The sequence below is a fragment of the Elephas maximus genome, chromosome 17 (genome assembly GCF_024166365.1).
Source record: "Elephas maximus indicus isolate mEleMax1 chromosome 17, mEleMax1 primary haplotype, whole genome shotgun sequence".
Taxonomy (NCBI): domain Eukaryota; kingdom Metazoa; phylum Chordata; class Mammalia; order Proboscidea; family Elephantidae; genus Elephas; species Elephas maximus.
Window position 1 is genome coordinate 88,285,989 of NC_064835.1, and position 19,297 is coordinate 88,305,285.

The window sequence follows — 19,297 nt, forward strand, 5'->3', positions numbered from 1 at the left end:
TCTTCAGGACCTTGCACTTGGCAGTGGATTCTTATAAAAGCAAAATGACCAACAAAAGAAGATAAATGGGATTTCATCAAAATTTAAAAACTTTTGTGCCATCAAAGGACAGTATTAAGAAAGTGAAAAGACAACCTACAGAACGGGGGAAACTGTTTCAAGATCAGATATCAGACAAGGGCAAAATAGCCAGAACATATGAAGAACTCCTATAATTCAACAGCAGAGACAACTCGATAGAAACACGGGTAAAGAACCTGAATAGACATTTTCTCCAAAGAATACAAATGGCCAATGAGCACATGAAAAGATGCTCAACATCATTAGTTTCAAAACCACACTGAGATACTATTCTCACTCACTAGCATGACTATTATTTAAAAACAAAAACTGGAAAATAACAAGTGTTGGTGAAAAACCGGAACCCTCATCCATTGCTGGTGGGAATATAAAATGGTACAGCACCTTGGAAAAATTATATACTCCTAGGTATATACCCTAAATATTTGAAAGCAGGGACTCAGATACTTACACACCTGTGGTCACTGCAGCATTATTCACAAGAGCCAAAAGGTGGAAACAACCCAAGTGCTCATCAGCAGATAAAAAGATCAAACGTGGTCTATACATACAGTGCAGTATTATTCCACACAAAACAATTAAGTCCTAACATCTCCTATGACACAGGTGACCCCTGAAAACATGCCAAGTGAAATAAGCCAGACACAAAGGGACACTGTATGAGCCCATCACACATCAGCTGGACAGATATCCATTCACAGGAAATATCTAGAACAGACAAACGGAAGGAGACAGATAGCTGATGAGTGGTTACCGTGGGCCAGGGGAGGGCGGAATGGAGTTACCGCTCAACGGTACAGCTTCTGTTTAAGGTGATTTAAAGGTTCCGGAAACTGTGGTGATGGTGGCACAACGTTGTGAGTGTGAGACTAGATGAAACAGCAAATTTTGTGTCTGCTTTAACACAAAAAATTAAAGTACAAAGCGGTCACCACTAAATGAGAAAAAAAAACTGGTACATATCACTACACACCCATCAAAATGGCTAAATAAAAGGCAGTGACACCACCAAACACGGGGACGAACGTGGAGAAACTGCGTCAGCCTTCCGTGCTGGTGGAGACGTAAAAGGGTACTGCCACTCTGGAAACGTTTGGCAGTTTCCTCAAAATGATCTAAACATGTTTAACTACCACGTGACCGAGCAGCTGCACTCCTGGGCACCTATCCCGGGGAAATGAAAACTAACGTTCACATGAAAACCTGTACATGAATGTTCACAGCAGGTTTATTTGGATAGCCTACAACAACCCAGCTGTCCTTCAGCAGGTGAACGGTTAAACTATGGTACATCCACACCATGGACAACTACTCAGCGATAAAAAGGAACAAGCTGTTGACACACAGAACCCAGATGAAATCTCCAGAAAATTATGTGAGTGAAAAATGCCAATCCCAGTTACATATTGTATGACACCCTTGAGATGACAGAATTGTAGACGGAAAACAGACCAGTGGTTGCTAGGGGTTAGGGATGGTGGGGGAGCGAGGGGTGTGGCTACAAAGAGCAGCCTGAGTCAGAGTCTGTGGGGTGGAATAGTTCTCCATCTTGATGGCTAACCCACCACAAGTAGACAGGTGGTCACCACAGACCAGGGGAGGGCAGAGTGGAGTTACTGTGGTGGCCACACAAACCTACAAGGCGACAAACTGGCTCAGAACTACACACCCAAGGGGCCGGCATCGCCCTGATTATGTAAGATGTACCCACTGAGGGTAACTGAGAGACACGTGGGGCCTCTGTAACTCCCTGTGAATGTAGTTATTTTAAAACAATAACTTTAAATGCAACTTGGTATCCTGGATCGGATCCTGCAACAGAAAAAGGGCATTATTGGGAAAAACTGGTGAAATCCAAACAAAGTCTATAGTTTAATAGTATCGTATCAGCATTACTTTTTAGTCTTGATAAATTCACTGTGGTTATGGAAGATGTTAACATGAGGGAAAGCTGAGTGAAGGGTCTATGGGAACTCTTCTGTAAATCTAAAATTATTCCCCCCAAAAATCCTGATGTCCAGACAGATGAAATCAAGAGTCCCCAGTGGCAGGACCCAGCATCAGTATTTTAACTGGCCAAGTGACTCCAACATGCAGACGAGCTGAGAACACTACTGAGAAGTGAGTTTGAAGGACCTGTTCCCCCAGGGTTCGCTCTTATAGAGTACTCCGTAACAACAAGGAGTAAGCAAACACCACCACCGTTCTCTTTGGACCCAGATTCCTTTGAGAGAGGTTCCAGAAATCCTCTTCCCTCCCTTCCCGACCTATGACCGTACGCCCCTGTGATGCTCCAGTTTACACAGCTGAAGGACTGTGGAAGGTAATAATAGGTAAACGAGAAAAAGACAAATGCCTTCTTGTTCCCACTTCTCTAAAACCCCACAGCTAGGAACAGGGCCAAAAAAAAAAAAAAAAAGCAAAGAACTTGAAATGTTTCAGAGATGTTACGAACACTTTGATTGCTTTTTTTGAGAAAGGTCATGGGGGTCTGCCTGGTTCACAAACACCCTTCCCTCCCTTGCTGCTCTCTGGCGTCTCAGCCGCCCAGCACCTCCTCACATGGAGGCCGGCCTCTGAGGAAGGTGTAGGACACAGCAGCCAACCCTGGTGATGACCATCACCTGGGACCAGACAACGAAGGAAGGATTAGACACAACGTAAGATCCCTTCCTCCCGTGTGCGACCTCTTCTTGAAACACATTAACTGCCAACACAGCCGAGACGCAGGCCCGCAGCAGGCCGCGCCGGGCAGGCCCCTCAGTTCCCAGTGTGAGGAGCCTGCTCTTCAGCGGCTCCAGGAAGGGTCAGAAAAGGCAACCCCCAGAGGAGGGAGCCAGGGCTGCGGGGCAGACTTGTGGGCAGTCGTGCTTCCAGGTTTGGCACATGGACAGGCTGGGGAACGTGCTTTGAAACACGGCATTGTGGACAAGGCCGTGGATTTGAACCCCCAGCCAAAACTGGTGCTCTCGGTTTGCTCCAAAAGCGCTGCCAGCAGCAGAAGGTTGGCAAATTAAAAGCAAAGCGAGGACAGGTCCCGACCACGTAAGGCAGCAGTCACGCACTCGCATGTGGCTTGGCCCCAAGAGGTATAAAAACACTGCACTGTCACAGCCTGGGGCGGCGGGGGCGGAGGGAGAAGACTGGGCCTCGGGGGCTGGAGATGAATTCCTTTAATTCCTTCCAGAAGTGGCCTGGAGGGAGCTGTGCCCTTGTGGTCCCCACCTCCTTGGCGGAGAGCAGGGCCTGCTGAAGGCCCCTGGGACAGATGCTCGATTCTGAGGGCGCCCAGGACTGTCTACAAGGGCCATCTAAAACGTGGCCTGAGGGGACGGGGACAGTATGGCAGGGACTATTCCTTGGCTCCCGCCAGTTCCCCACTTGCTCGTCCATCCCCAGATCGGGGGCTGCTTGGCAAGAAATTAAACTCCTGGGTTCCGCCCAGGGCTTTCCTCTGCTGGGAGGCCTGGTCTGCTGTGGTGGGACCCTAGAGGAGAAAGGGAAGAAAGTTAACATCAAAGCTAGTAAAGACAGACTATCTCGTCAAAGACAAAAGCTAAAACGCCCTTTAGGACAGGAAGGGGCAACAGGTATGCAGAAGAGCCTCAGGACACCTCAGGAGACAGCAAGGCAGAGCTGGGATTAGCTAGGAAAATGGTCGGCCTCACAAGGCCGTCACTGAAGCAGAGGGAGCAGGGGCTGTGGGTTTCAGTGCCGGGTAGGAGGACCTGCCCTGGACAATACAATGCCCTTTGTTGAAGGCCGAGCAAGTATTTTCATAGTCCTCCAATCTTCAGAAAAACAGTGAAGAATGGTAAGGGACAGGGAGCTCCCGTCACCCCTCACGGAGAAACGTCTCCCAGGCTGGGTAGGGGGAGCCATTTCCTGTCCTCCTCCCAGCATCTAAAGCAAACCAGGGAGACAGGAAAAGGGAAGATAATTACCTTGGGTGTTTTCTTAAAACAAAAAATGCTCAATAGTCCACAGTCATTTATCAACTGCAGTTTCCAAATGTGCCAAAGAGAGAAAGGTCTACTGGGAAGGCTAAAGAGAGCAGAGAGAAAAAGAGAGAAAGGAGACCAGCTGTCGGGCTCGATGCAGACTGAGCTCCAGGCAGCACCAGGAACAAGCTCACGGGCAGGAGAGCCAGCTGCAGGCCCTCAGCTCCTTGCTACCCAGAGCAGAGGGAAACCCAGGACAGAGTTGTCCTGGGCCCACTTTCCCCTGGAGATACACAGCAACGTGGAAGAGTCGTTCAGAACGTGCAGTGGCTTTCCACAAGGCTCCATGCTGAAGCCGGGATCAGAAAACTCTTTCTGTAAAGGGCTAATATTTTTAGGCTTTGCAGGCCATGGTCTCTGTCACAATGCCTCAACTCCACTGTTGTAGCTCAACAGCACCCACATACAATACACGAACAATAAAACTTTATTTACAAAAATGGCAGCTGGCCGGATTTGGCCTTTGGGCCATAGTTTGCTGACCCCTGCTGTAGGTAATTAAAAACCTGTTTTCCAGGCATCTTATAGACAGATACTTGGATTAGAAACAGGAGCCAACGGGGGAATAAAGGCACTTCTCTGATGAGGGACCTTGTGCAAAGGCGCCCAGGACTGGCTCTGACCTGTGCTGTGTAAGCAGTGCCTCCAGGGGACCTCCAAGTGTGCAATGACACCAGCTCTTCTGGACAGAGGAATGCCAAGCCCACAGGGGTGACCCCACAGAGCTGAGGTGAGGGGCAGAAAGTCAGCAGTGAGGCTCACTGGGGGCAAATGTCAGGTAAACACGTAAGGGAAGTAACCAACACTACAAAAGAGTGGATAATCTGTTACACAGAGCCGCCATCAATCCTTCTCTAGTAGGACGGCCCTGGGAGCCCTAGTGGTGCAGTAGTTAAGAGCTCAGGTGTTAACCAAAAGGTTGGCAGTTCTAATCCACCAACTGCTCCTTGGAAACCCTATGGGAAGGGCTGTGATCCACGCCCAGATTCAGGAGGGAACAGCACAAAGCACCTGGAGCTGGAGCACCCGGGGGCCCAGGGTGGGGCTCTCTGTCCCTCTACCTGCATGTCAAACCACAAACCAGGAAGTACTTTTCTTTATAAAAGCAACCAGAGCTGTTCTGGTGAAGTGCCGCAGCCCAGGGGTCAAGGGCATGCACAGGCTCCGAGTCAGAACACCTGGATCCCAATCTGGCACATTCCAGCCGTGACCTCGCTCTGCCTCAGAGTCGTCGTCGGTAAAGTGGGGACAACTACCACCTCTTGGAACTCTGGGGAGGTTAAACACATCAGCACGTGTAAAGCTTCAAGCACAGCGCCTGGCTGAGCTGAGTAAGGCCTCGGCCTCCTCGCCGGGGATGGGCAGTACTGAGTCACGCCAGGCTCTGCGCCTTCCACGTCTCTCCAGGAGCCCACAGCTCTTTCAGGGGGCCCTGAGGATCTCTGACCCACACCTTGGAGCTCAATCAGAATTTTAAAAAGCGGATTACAAGAAAAAGAGGATTTCCAGGCTTCTTACTGCTTCTTTCCAAGGTCTGTCTCACAGAGCTCCTCTGCATTTTCCCTGCCTCACGCTGTAGAGGGGAGGTCTGCCGTATCGCCCCCCTACCCCACTTCCATCTCACACTGCAGGCCTGCTTCGTCCACCACCGTCCTGCTCACAGTGTAAATGTTCCCGGGACCTGACCAAACCACTCAGCAGGTGCCTCTCTAGTTTCTGGAGTGGTTTCCACCAAGCCACCACCTTCTGAGCCAGGCCCATCTGTGACCAAACCCTAATCCTAAATGCCCAATCTGAACTTGATCTTATTCCCATTTAGCAATTAATCCCTAAGTCAAACCATTCTAACAGGCCCTTGAACGCAAGTGTCGACTTAATATAGCCCACCTGACAGCGCCATCTTGGCCTACAGCTTGGTGTCACCATGAGCAATTCAAGCAGCAAAGAGGGAGGAGGAGAAAAGAGCGCAGGGCAGGCAAGGACAGAGCTCATGTGCGTGCGAGCAGGAAGGACTGGCTGAGAGTGCAGGCCCCACAGATGGGGCACCCAGCGTTACCTGCTGCCGGGGCCGTCCTGTCACTAAGGAGCCTGGTCTGGCTGCCTGGGACAACCTGGAGGTCCTCATTCTCAGGGGACTGAGGCATATTCTGGGCTCGGGTAGCCAGGAGTGCATTGAGGTACTGCAGTCGCGTCACCTGGAGGGGAGAGGGCATCACCTGGGCAGGTGCAGTGTACAGCGAGAGGGAGAAGGCAAGAGGTCACACTGTTCCCTCCTGCCCATTGAACCAGATTAGAGAGTCACAATGTGGTAAAGAGAAAAAAGAAAGAGCTTTACGTAGTTAAGGACAGAGAAGAGCAAGTGGGCCAAGTGATTTTAAGACCTCCAATGGCAACCTGGTGGAGAGGCCTGGAACCAGGACCAGATCACCAGCGGTCACATGGGCCTCAGGGGAACCATAGCCATCCTTCAGAACAAGTGAAGGGCCTTGCTCCGGGGAAGTCACGGAAGAATCAATGTGGTTTACTCTGAATCCAGCTGGTCTAGCCCCTCGGGGACGTGAAGCTGGTAAAAAGCCACGAGCTGCCCAGGCGGTCACCTTAATGAACTGCAGGTCAGAGAGGGCCCTCACGGTGTAGTCCGGACAATATGTGGATGAGCGGGTGCCGTCTGCTGGCTCGGGCTGCGGGTCACGGCGGGACAGCTGGAGCGAGGACACTGGGGACTGGTGAACTATTAAGAGGAACAGTCAGGGGTGGCAGGAGCCAGTGCTGAAGCTGAGCAGCCTCCACACTGTGGGGAGTACTGCAGAGCCTCTAAGATCCACCCCACAAACCACCTGAGAGGGGTATGGCTAAGAACACTGAAGGACAGTGAGCACACCTCCTCCAGGGAACGGCTGTGCAGGGATGGCATAAGCAATGGGGTGAGCCCCGAGGAAACGCCGCCCCCTCCCTCCACACGGCCCGCAGATGACGCGCAGCACAGGGCTACTGGCCGCAGACTGGGAGGAAAGGAGTGGGCTCCAGTGAAAGGGGAGGCTAGAATCCTGGCATAGAGGCCCACAGCAACATCTGGAGTGGGGTGCCCTCAAGCGCAGCCCAGTGCCCCTGACCCAGCTGTCAGCTCCAAGGGGCACTGCTCACCTGAGGATGGGGCTGTCAAGGCAGACACTCCGTAATAGGTGAAGGCCCCGTTCTCGAACTTCAGGCCCTCCTTCCCGATCTCTACCTCAACCCTGCCCTGGGAGGAAGGGAAGAAGGGACAGGGGGCAGGAGAGATGGAAGGAGGGAGAGAGAAACAGGTGTGGCTAGGTTATCTTTCCTGTCAGAAGAGAGCACAAGGAGAAACCATCAACCCAATTACTGAGTGGGGAGAGGACCTGGCTGTCCCTGTTCCCTGTCTCTTCTCACAGACCCTTCCTGTTTTATGGGGAAGGGGGGAGTCCAGTCTAGCATCCCAGTTACCTGAAGGATGAGAATGAAGTAGTCAACCGGCTGGCTGCGCTGGTACAGGTAGTGGTCTGCAGCCAGGCGGTCGCTGGCATCAAACCGCACTTCCTGGTTGACACTGGGGTGCTTCAGCAGGTGCAGCAGGACCTTCTCAGAGATCCGCAGGGGGCTGAATACATCCACCTCTGCCCCGCAGCGGGAAGAGGGAACGGTGTCCACAAGGACCAGCACAGCTTGTGTAACCACACCCGACTCCCGCTCCCCAGCTGCACTCTCCCCGGCTGGGCCGCCAGGTGACACGCCTCCACAGCACCAGGCAGGGCACTCAGACATGCCCGGCTGAAGGCTCGCTGGCATCTGCTCGCCAGCCTAGCTAGCCCTCAGCCCGTGGGTGGACTCGAGCTCAGGCGTTCTCCTGGGGATGCTATGCTCATTAAGAATGGGGGCAGGTCTCCTGACCCACCTGACAGTGAGCAGAGAACGGGGGCGAAGACCACCTTTCACCCTCACCTCGGGAAAGGAAGCGCTGGGTGGCCAAGAGCAGCTGAGGTGAGATTTTCACTTTATATTCATCGTCAGACACCTTGAACAGGGAGAATTCCTCTTTTCGCCTGATGGGGGCACTCAGGGAGGCAGGCTTCCTCCTCACCTTGGTGTCCCCTGAGGTGGTAAGAAAAAGGTGTGCTCAGGCACCAGCAACCTGTCCAGTCAGCATGATCAAACCTAGGAGCCATGTAGCCTGGCTCCTTCCTCCCAAGGCCTGAGGTGCTCGGGGGGGCAGGGAGGAGACAGCATCCGTGTCCCGGGGGACAGCCTGGCTGCCATCCCCACCACGTGGCAATCCTGGCACCCGGGATGGAGGGAGCAGCAGGAATGCTCCTTGTCTTGGAGGTGGCTGAAAATGCTGTTGGTGGAACAGCAAAGCTGTTTATGTAAAACGTTCTCAGCAATTAAGAGACCTTCTTCTGGAAAGCGTGCATTTGAAAATTAACAATAACTCAGTGACCTTGTACCTAGGACAGTCCGAGGGGCCAGCTGAAGTTGCTCTGTCTGGGGAAAGATGCTGGGGTCAAAGCAACACACTCGAAGGCACGTAAGGGTGAGCGGTCAGGTCCCCAGTGCTGCCCGAGGACCAGCCGTCAAGCACGGGTTCTATGTCTGCCCTGTGGATCTCCGCCATCACCTGAGGCAGAAGTCCCAGGATCACCTACTTTGGGGATACCCCATTGGTAGTGAAGAATGGGGCTTCTTTGAGGAGACACATCCATAAAGCACAAGGCACGACAGAAAAGAGAAAGGGCTCTCCTCGGTGACAGAGGAAACAGTACAGCTGCTGACAGAGCCCCAAGCAAGAACTGGGGCGGCCGAGCCACCGATGGGACAGGTGACCACAGCTCTGCATCCTGATGCAAGCAGCAGCCTTCTGGAGAGGGGCAGTACTGGGCTGTGCAGACAGGAAGAATGAGCCTGGCTGGGCACAGTTTGGGCGGGAGATCTAGGAGGGCACCCGGCCCATTCTCCAGCAAACGTGACCCACGCCAAGAGACGTGGAGGCTCCGTCCTCTCCCAACAGGCCTGAGAGACCATCTGGAACAGAAGACTGCCGGGAGTCCCAACTTACGGTAGTCTTCAGACTCGTCCAGGATCTCAGACTTGATGATCTCCTCTATGACGTCCTCCAGGGTGACCAGGCCCAGGACCTCGTAGAAGGGGTCGCCCTCACCCTCGTTGTTCACCTTCTGCACGATGGCCAGGTGGGATTTCCCTGTGGCAAGGGGACATCCATGTGAATGACTGTGGTCACAAGGGTCTCTGCACGGACCTGTTCTGGACACATAAGAACAGAGCCGGCAGGAAGGCACATGGCAGATGCCTTTGGGAGGGAAAACCACAAGCTCCACCTTCTCCCTTGACTCCCCAGCTCTCCCCTAGCACCCGCCCACCCAGAGGGCAGAAGCTAACATCTGTGTTCCTTCCATGTGACGAACAAAGGCACCGACTCCAGGAACGGATTCCCCTGGAGGGTCTAGCTCGGAGAACCTAAGGAGAGATGTCAAATAGGGCCAACCAGCTGACTGTGTGGGAGGTTCTCCTAAAGCTGCCCTTTCTTTCCAGAAGCAGAAGCCAACGAGAGTCACACTGAGGAATGAATTGCTGTTGCTGCCAGCTACCAGCAAGTCGGTGCCTGACTAATGGTAACCCCACGCACAATCCCACTGTGATCCACAAGGTTTCCTTGGCTGATTTGCAAAAGTAGACTGCCAGACAGTTCTTCCTACACTCAGTCTGGAAGCTCCACTGAAACCTGCTCAGCATCACAGCAACTCACGAGCCTCCACCGACGGGCAGGTGGTAGCTGTGCATGAGACGCACGGGCCAGGGATCGAACCCAGTCTCCGCCGGAAGGCTCTGAGAATTCACCGCTGAAGGGTGAAGGTAACTGGTAACCCCACTCAGAGCCCAGACTGCGTGGGGAGCAAGAGCGGACCGAACTTTTCACCTTCCTCTTCTGCCTTTTTCTTATGTTAGCTTCCTATTTGTTCTACTTTGTTCACCTGTTTGTTTAATGAAGAAACGTAAGTTTGAAAAAGCCCAAGACTCAGAGCACCAGTAAACGCTGGGGAAATGTCAGAAATTTACCATTTCAGTAAGTGCTTTTCATAATAAAACCTTGTAACTGTCCAAAAGAAACAGAATACAAGCCACATACAGAATTCAAAATTTTTCAGTAGCTCCATTAAAAAAAATTTTTTTAAGATTCAAAATATATTTCAACTAATTCAATACACCCAAAATATTATCATTTCAATATGTAATGAATATAAAAATATGAGTAGATACATTACTTTTTTAAAAATACTAAGTCTTTACAATCCGATACAATCTCAACTAGGACTAGTAACATTTCAAGAACTTAATGCCACACAGGAAACCCTGGTGGCGTAGTGGTTAAGCGCTATGGCTGCTAACCAAGAGGTCAGCAGTTTGAATCCGCCAGGCGCTCCTTGGAAACTCTATGGGGCAGTTCTACCCTGTCCTATAGGGTCTCTATGAGTCGGAATCAACTCGACGGCAGTGGGTTTGGTTTTTGGTTTAATGCCACACACAGCTAGCTGCTACAGCTGTCACATTGAGTACCAGGTTCTGGGATAAGGGAACTGAGAGCAGACTCATCTCAACTATCCCCTGCTTTTCTTACTACTGGATAAAGCCTGGGGTAAAAGCTGGCATGTGTCTGTACTGTGGGATCCAAGACTGGTTCCATTCTGCTCTGAAGCATCCCATAGTAAAGGGTACCTGCTACAAGGATCCTTTGGTAAAGCAAAAACTCAAGTTCGCTTCTTGCTTGGTGTGAATGAGACTTCATACACTGTTATGGATTCAACTGCGTTCCCCAAAAACATGTCCTATAAACCCTGTCCCTGTATCAGTGCGGAGCCGTGGTGGTGCAGCGGTTGGCAGTTCAAATCCACCAGCTGCTCCCTGGAAACCTTGTGGGGCAGTTCTACTCTGTCCTACAGGGTCGCTATGAGTAGGAATCAACTCCACCAGGTTTGGGTTTTTTGGTTGTATCAGTGGCTATAATCCCATTCGGGTATGGGTTTCCTTTGTTATGTTAACAAGGCAGTTTTAGAGTAGGATCTTAAGGTGATCTCTTTTGATTGAGCAAGCAACAAGCACAAACGGGGAAGAGCGATGCCATGCCAAGGAACAAAAGCTTCCCCCAGTGGACACAAAGAGGCCGACACAAAGAGGAAGCCTTCCCCTAGAGCCAGCGTCCTGAATTCAGACTTCTAGCCCCCTAAACTGTGAGAAAATAAGTTTCTGTTTGTGCAGGTCCCCCACCTGTGGTATTTCTGTGACAGGAGCACTAGAGAACTAAAACGTACTTTGGGTTTAATTACAACACAGGAGTCAAGTACAGAAACAGACTGTTGGGCAGGGGTCTCTCCAGCAAGCTCCACCTCACCCTTTCAACCCCGAGCCTTTCTTGAGGTAGAGCTGGGCATTGTGCCAAGTCAACCCTTGTGCCAGAGATGAGATGCACAGAACAAAAATGTGGGTTAGTCAAGGAATACCTGTTACTGTTATTATCTGACCAGTGACCTGATGGCCAGGAAAGGAGTGAGGCTGTAAAAAAGAAAAAAGGAGATAACATTTACTGCACTTCAACAAATCTGTGATGCCATCAAGGAGCTCTGCTGGTGCAGCGGCTAAAGCACTTGGCTGCTAACTGAAAGGTCAGTGGTTCAAACCCACCAGCCCCTCCTTGGGAGAAAGATGTGGTGGTCTGCTTCCATAGAGATTTACAGCCTTGGAAACCCTATGGGGCAATTCTTCGGTCCCACAGTGTTACTATTAAGTCAGAATCACTCGATGGCAACGCTTAGACGCCATGAATTGTGGGAGGAGCCTGACATCAGAGGTGTTAAAATGCGCATCTCCGAAGGGACTGAACGTGGAGTGCGAAGGGACGGAATGCAGGAGGCAGTGCTCGCTGGCAGGCACCCAGTGCTTTACTCATTCATTCACCCTGTGAATCCTCACAACTCTCTGAGGCACCTAACAGCACTTCCTGTTTCACAGGTGATGCCCAGAGAGGTTAAGTAACCTGCCCCAGTGCAGAGGAACCCAAGCAGTTGGCTCCTGAGCGCCTCATCCTAACCGCCACGCTCAACCGACTCTCTCTGAAAACAACAACGGATGGAGTCCTGGAAGATCCTTCCCCTCTGGGGACCTCTCTGAAGTACAGGGCCCCGTCCAAGGAAAATAAAGCTCCGTTCTTCAGGATGCCTGAGATCCCCGGACAACAAGGACAAGTGGAAACGGCCACTTTCCCACTTCCCAGGAGGAAAAGGCCTGGGTCCCTGGAGGACTGTACGCCCGCTCCTGCTGAGCCAGAGACCCTGGCTGAGGAGCACAGCACCCTCAGGCACATTCCACCCCAGTGTCTGTTGGTTTGTTTCACGCCGGCCAGCAGGTGCCATCTCCACAAGGGCCACAGCGACCAGCAGGTGCCATCTCCACAAGGGCCACGGCGGCCAGCAGGTGCCATCTCCACAAGGGCCACGGCGGCCAGCAGGTGCCATCTCCACAAGGGCCACGGCGGCCAGCAGGTGCCATCTCCACAAGGGCCACGGCGGCCAGCAGGTGCCATCTCCACAAGGGCCACGGCGGCCAGCAGGTGCCATCTCCACAAGGGCCACGGCGGCCAGCAGGTGCCATCTCCACAAGGGCCACGGCGGCCCTGCCACATGACACAAACCTCTCAGGCCAGATTAGCAAAGCCAAGGGCTCGAACCATAGCCATACTCAACAGCCTCTGAGGATCGGTAAAGCCAAGCCCGGTTCTCCATGGCCGTCTCAGGGCAAAGAGCACCCACCTCAGTCCCTTTCTCTTAGGAAACCAGTCCCTGTGGCCTGTAACCAACAGGAAGGAATGGACTTCTCTCCCACGATCTCAGACTTTATACAACAGGCAGAATGTTACTGCGATCTACCGTGCTGGGATGATCTGATAACGGACGGAAGCCGCCTCCTAAACCGGTTCTTGTGTGCCACCGAGTCGATTCCAACTCATAGTGACCCCTACAGGACAGAACAGGACTGTCCCGTAGGGTTTCCCAAGCTGTAATCCTTAGAGAGGAACACTGGTAGCGCAGTGGTTAAGAGCTCAGCTGCTAACCAAAAGGTAAGCAGTTTGAATCCACCAGCTGCTCCTTGGAAACCCTACGGGGCAGTTCTACTCTTGTCTTATAGGGTCACTATGAGTTGGAATCGATTCGATGGCAACGGGCTTAATTTTTAGGGAAGCAGATCACCCGCCAGGTCTTTTCTCCCTCAGAGCTGCCGGTAGGTTTGAGCCGCTGACTGGTTGGTTAGCAGCCGGGTGCTTAACCATTGCGCCATCAGGGCTCCTTCCTAAACCAGTGGTCATGTGATACATTCTCAAGACAGGATGTGTGAGTGGCCAGAAGGCAATCCTGAGAAAGCAGGCGGGGTAAACAGAAAAGGCAGCTGGAGGAAGTGACCTTTACCCCTCATCTGACAGGGTGAAACGCCCTGAAACACGGAGGCCCCTGACTATAGCCAACACTGAACGCGCTTCATGGAGCCACAGGCGAGATGCGGGCGGCATGGCTTGCCAACATCACCCCAAAAGCTTCGGAAAGGCTCTACAGCGTGCTCAGTCGGCACGCCCATGCGTCCTCATGAATTCTCTGGATGCTGGCAGACCTTCTGTAATGCCTAATTTCTAGGACAGTCTTCACAATGCGCCTGGAATTTAACCTCCTTCCCCTTCCCGTTTTTGTTTAACGCAAACGTCTGAATATATCCTACGAGAAAAAACCCAAAACCAAACCAAACCCACTCCCGTCGAGTCGATTCCGACTCATAGCGACCCTACAGGACAGAGTAGAACTGCCCCATAGAGTTTCCAAGGAGTGCCTGGCAGATTCGAACTGCCGACCTCTTGGTTAGCAGCCGTAGCACTTAACCACTACACCACCAGGGTTTCCCCTACGAGAACGCTCCACACAACAGTCCCAACAGGGCTCTCTGCAGCATCCTGGCAATCCTCTGGCTTCTTACAGTGACCCAGATCTTGGCTGGTTAAAAGCAAGGGCTCTGAAAAGGCCACCCGCTCTAATCTCCCCTTTGGCTGAATGTCCTTGAATAGTCCCATCTGGGGTTGACAAAGAAAGCAAGGACTAATGGTTTAAAAAAAAAACAAAAAAACCAAACCCATTACCATCAGGTCGATTCCCACTCACAGCAACCCTATAGGACAGAGTATAACTGCCCCACAGGATTTCCAAGGCTGTAATCCTTACGGACAGGGTAGAACTGCCCCCACAGAGTTTCCAAGGAGCCTACAGGGTCGCTATGAGTCGGAATCGACTCGACGGCACTGGGTTTTTAATCTTTACAGAAGCAGACGGCCACATCTTTCTCCGGCAGAGTGGCTGGTGGGTTCAAACCTCCGACCTTCCGATTAGCAGCTGAGCACCTTAACCCCTGTGCCACCAGAGCTTTCTAAGGTATCTTCAAAAAACATCAAACTTGTTGCCGTCGATTCCAACTCATAGCGACCCTATAGGACAGAGTAGAACTGCCCCGTAGTGTTTCCGGGTGGTGGATTTCAACTGCTGACTTTTTGGTAAGGAACAGAGCTCTTGGCCTCTGCATCACCAGGGCTCCTTAAAGAAAATACATGCTATTTAAGACAGCTCCAAAGTTCTCGCTCTTCCTGGCGAGACATGCACAATAATCGCTGTCATCTGAAGTCCACACACTGACTGAGGGGTGCCTCCTGGGGCACCGCAGACTACAAAGTCCCGGAACAGACCGTGCTCCCAAGGAATAAAAGGAACAGGACCAGGAACGGCAGCTGCCAAGGCTGCCAGGAACACCAGCTCCAGGAGCTGCAGCGGGCCACCACCCCCTCACACACTTGGCAGAGCAATGCAAAGGGGACTGATTTTTAACACCTCACACACCCTGAGGGCTACAATATGCCCTCTGTCCGTAAGCAGAGGAATGAAGAAGGAAGTTAAGAAGAACCTTAACAAGGAAAAGTAAAGACATCTGCCACACACTACAGTGAACACAGGAAGCAGAGAAAGTTCCAGGAGGTCACAGAAAGGCATGGGCCACTTTCCCCTGCCCTCACTCACCACAGGAGGAAATGGAGGGTGGATAAAGAGCTCCCCCTCAATCTCCAGGTTCCTTAACCTCACCTGCGGGCTTCCAGCAGGAGGCTTTTAGCGTGGTGTTAGCAGGCAGCTTCTGGAACAGTCTGATTAAAGCAGAAGGGCACTATGCCCCAAATCCTCTAGCATTAGGTTGCAGGAAGCCTGCGTGGCCGAATAGGTTCTCCAGAGCCGCTCCTGGACCACCCAGCCCAGCAAAGGATCTACCGTGGCCTTCTCTCTCCATTGCCTTCTTCATGCCAACATTAAAACCCGCTCCACTCGACCATCTTACAACCAAACACATACCACCTCCTTCCCTGACTACCTGTCCTCTCAGTCATGCTCTCCAGGCTACTCCCCTAAAATGGAGGCAGTCTGGTGACCTGTCTGGAAGAAACGGCCTTTTAACTTCCAGGTCCTTCTCCTTGTTCATGAGTTAACACAAAACCCACTGCGTCGAGTTGATTCCGACCCTATAGGGCAGAGTACAGCTGCCCCAAAGGGTTTTCAAGGCTGTAATCTTTACTGAAGCAGACTGCCACATTTTTCTCCCGCAGAGAGGCTGGTAGGTTTGAACCACCAACCTTTCGGTTAGCAGCTGGGTGCTTTAACCACTGTGCCACCAGGGCTCCCGTTCATGAGTTAGCAAACACCAAATACACCACTAACAGGTGCTCAGAGCATGCGTGCCAGCCACTGGGCTAAGAATTTTACTTTTTTTTTTTTTCTTCCAGTTGCATTCTTTTCCCAGCTCTTATCATTAGCAAAAGAGCCCTGGTGTCACACTGGTTGAGTGCTCAGCCGCTAACCAAAAGGCTGGCAGTTCGAACCCACCAGCCGCTCTGTGGGAGAAAGATGTGATAGTATGTTTCCGTTAGGACCACAGCCTTGGAAATCCTATGGGGCAGTTCTACTCTGTCCTCCCGGGTCGCTATGAGTCAGAATCGACTCGACAGCAGTGGGTTTGGTTTTGGTTTGGGTACCGTTAACAGATGAGGCCCTGGACCATGAGCAGCCTTCCCAGGGTCTCAAGCTGGGAGGCAGCAGGGGCAGGACGGAGCCCACCCAACTCTGACTCCAGGCCCAGCTCTGGTGGCCACCACGCCACAGGAACCACCGGTGCCTGGGGGACCATGGTGGCCCAGACAGGTTACTCACCACCAAGAGGCCCTTACTCCGGGCTCCCCTGCCCCACAGAAGTGCTGCATGGCCACTTCCTGGGGAAACAGCCAGGAGCATCTGAGGGGTTCTCTTCAGCAGACCAATCAGAGCTGCCCACCTGTCTCCACGGCAGTAATAACAGTAACTGCCCAACTACTCGACACCCAGCTCTTCCAAGGATTAAAAGCGACGACGGAGCCTCCATTAGTGCCGCGTACAGCGGCGTTCAATGCAGCGGCAACGTCATCACTGCAAAGACTTGCTTTCCTGACCTGGCCGTCAAGGTGCTCAGAGAACAGCTCCCCTGCCAGCCTGGGGCAAGACTTCACAGCTGCCAGAAACATCACAGGGCTCAGCGGGCTCCTCCGCCTGACATTAAGTAGCCTTCAGGGCCAAGCCCAACTAGAGTCTTGGGGTGCCCCCACCACCATCCTGCGGGAGCTGAGGCGTGAGAAGCACGTCTGGTGGCCAAGGAGAGTGCCAAGCTCTGGGGAGCACCCCAAGCCCAACACTGGGAGGACAACAGAGGAGCCCACACACTCACACCAGAGGGGCTTACAGCTTTGACCTTCAACCTTAAGAGGTGCTCAGATAAATCAGAGTGAAAAGAAAGAGACGAGGATGTGGAATTAAAGGAGAACTTGAGAGACTTTACTCCAAGTCAGAAAAAACCGTTGCCATGAGTTGATTCTGACTCATAGCAACCCTATTGGACAGAGTAGAACTGTCCCATAGGGCTTCCAAGGGGTGCCTGGTGGATTTGAACTGCCAACCTTTTGGTTAACAGCTGAGTTTTTAACCACTGGGCAACCAGGGCTCCCAGAATTACAAAAGGGGAGGTTAGAAAACGGGGGGGGGGGGGTGTAGATGGGGAGAGAAAATTAAATCATCACCCGTTTAGTTGCTTTTGGTGAAATCAAAAGAAAAACTTCTTTCACACTTGTAAGAAAGTATTTATAGGTTATTCCCTTTTCTGGAATCTGGGAGGCAGGAGCCAATCAACGACCTAACAATGTCCTGGAAACACCACAGGTCACGCTAACTTGATATTACCTGAGTGCAGATAACGGCATCTAGGTCTCTGGAAACTATGTTCTTTAAGTTTCTATTCAAGGGTTTGGACCTGCCACAAAGTCCAAAGCTCAGAGAAAAGGCCTGGGACGGGGAAGGAGCTGGAGACTTACACCAAGGGGACATACCCCCGCCCCAAAGGTCGTTCATCACCTTCTTTAAAAGGGCCCTCGGAGGTCTCACTGCCCTCCGCAGGAGTGGGACCCTTTCCTGGAGGGTTCCATAAAGCTCCTGCACCTCTTCCAGGGGAAGGCACTCGCGTCCCCTCGCGATTCTCCAGCAGTTACCTCGCTTGAACTCCTCCAGGACGGCGTCCAGCTTGGTGTCGTTGAACACGAAGTGGAGTGGGTGGTTGTAGAACCGGGTGATGGTGCTGAGCGGCGTGCAGTCTTCGGGGTCCACGAAGGCCAAGTCCTTGAGGTAGAGCATGTCCACGATGTTGGAGCGCTCCTCCTCGTACACCGGGATGCGCGTGTGGCCGCTCTGCATGATGCTGGCCAGGACTCCGAAGTCCAGCACGGCGCTGGCGTCCAGCATGAAGCAGTCCTCGAGCGGCGTGAGCACGTCCTCCACCGTCCGGCAGCGCAGCACGCCCTTGCTGAGGTCGCTGTAGGGGTCGCCGCCGCCGCGCGCCAGCTCCAGGACGCGCTCGCGCAGCCGCCCGGGCCGCGCCGCCAGCTCCAGCAGCTGGCCCACCGGCAGCGCCACCGGCAGCGTGAGCAGCACCGCCAGGCGGCTGAGGCCCAGCGCGCGCGGCGCCAGCGCCAGCGCCCAGCGCCCGCTCACGGCGGCCGGCACCACCTCGCCCACCAGGAACACGAGCCCCGCGCTCCCCAGCACGGCGGGCACCGCGCGCTGGCCGGCCGCGCGGTACAGCAGCACCGCCAGCGCCGCCTGCGCCAGGCTGGCCAGCAGCAGCAGCGCGCCCAGGACGCAGCCGGCCCAGCGCCGCGCGGGCTCCAGCCGCCGCGCCGCCGCGCGCTCCGCCTCCGAGCCGCTCTCGCGCAGCACCTGCACCTCGGCCGGCGCCAGCGCCAGCGCGCTCAGCTGCAGGCCCCGCGCCAGCGCCGCCAGCGCCAGCAGCGCGGCCGCCCCCAGCCCCAGCGCCCAGGGCGGCACCGCCTCCTCGGCCGCCGCGCCGCCCGGCTCCACGCGCACGGCCAGCAGCGACGAGTGCGGGCGCACGGACTCGGCGCGCAGGCGCAGCAGCGCGCGCCACTCGCCCGCCCGGACGCCGCGCTCGGACGCCGCGCCCGGCCGGCCGCAGCCGGCCGCCTCGGGGGCCACCCAGGACCAGGAGCCGTTGGCGAAGCCCGGGCCGAAGAGGCGCAGGCGGAAGGTGGCCTCGGGCGCGGCCCCCGCCGCCCCCGCTCGCGTCCGCCCCGCGCCCTCGGCCGCGTCCTCCTCCAGGCAGAAGCGCAGCACCTGCGGGCCCGGCGTGGCCTCCCCGGCGGCGCTGCCCAGGCAGAGCGCGGCCAAGAGCCAGCCGAGCCCACCCGCCGCCGCCGCCGCCGCCGCCATCGCCCGCCGCCCGCTCTCGCGCAGCCTATCCCGCTCGCCCCGCGCCGCCGCCGCCCGGGCCAATCGCCGCCTGCCGCCGCGCCGCCTCCACCAATGGGCGGCGAGCGGGGGCGGGCCCCGGTCGGACTAGGCTGCGCCGGCGAGTAAACAAGGTGCGGGCGCCGGGCCTGGGCGGCGGGGTTGCGGGCAGGGCCGCGCGGGACGTGGGCAGCGGGCAGGGCCGCGCGAGGCGGGGGCAGCGGGCAGGGCCGCGCGGGGCTCGGAACGTGGGCAGCGGGCAGGGCCGCGCGAGGCGGGGACAGCGGGCAGGGCCGC

The 19,297-nt window shown here is 54.3% G+C and overlaps 1 protein-coding gene across 2 annotated transcripts; it reads right to left on the reverse strand.

The window, feature by feature from the left end:
• Positions 1–1,299: 1,299 nt before the first annotated feature.
• CNNM3 (cyclin and CBS domain divalent metal cation transport mediator 3) lies at positions 1,300–18,989 on the reverse strand. Of its 2 annotated transcripts, XM_049856666.1 has the most exons (8): positions 17,749–18,989; positions 9,154–9,297; positions 8,043–8,192; positions 7,548–7,717; positions 7,227–7,323; positions 6,680–6,813; positions 6,139–6,277; positions 1,300–3,568 (listed from the first exon to the last, which is right to left on the reverse strand). In XM_049856666.1, exons 1-8 carry the CDS (start codon positions 18,980–18,982, stop codon positions 3,504–3,506), a joined length of 2,133 nt encoding a protein of 710 aa, XP_049712623.1. In that variant the 5' UTR covers positions 18,983–18,989; the 3' UTR covers positions 1,300–3,503. The 2 variants fall into 2 exon arrangements, with proteins under 2 accessions (XP_049712623.1, XP_049712622.1); XM_049856665.1 differs by lacking the exons at positions 1,300–3,568; positions 6,139–6,277 and having other exon boundaries at positions 6,303–6,813.
• Between the last annotated feature and the right edge of the window lie 308 nt (positions 18,990–19,297).

Excerpts from the sequence above, each read along its gene's own strand:
- CNNM3 (XM_049856665.1), bottom strand. The coding sequence starts at position 18,982 with ATGGCGGCGGCGGCGGCGGCGGCGGGTGGGCTCGGCTGGCTCTTGGCC. Across the intron at positions 9,298-17,748 it reads CCTGGAGGAGTTCAAGCGAG|GGAAATCCCACCTGGCCATC; the intron begins GTAACTGCTGGA and ends CCCTTGCCACAG. Across the intron at positions 8,193-9,153 it reads GGACGAGTCTGAAGACTACC|GGGACACCAAGGTGAGGAGG; the intron begins GTAAGTTGGGAC and ends TTACCACCTCAG.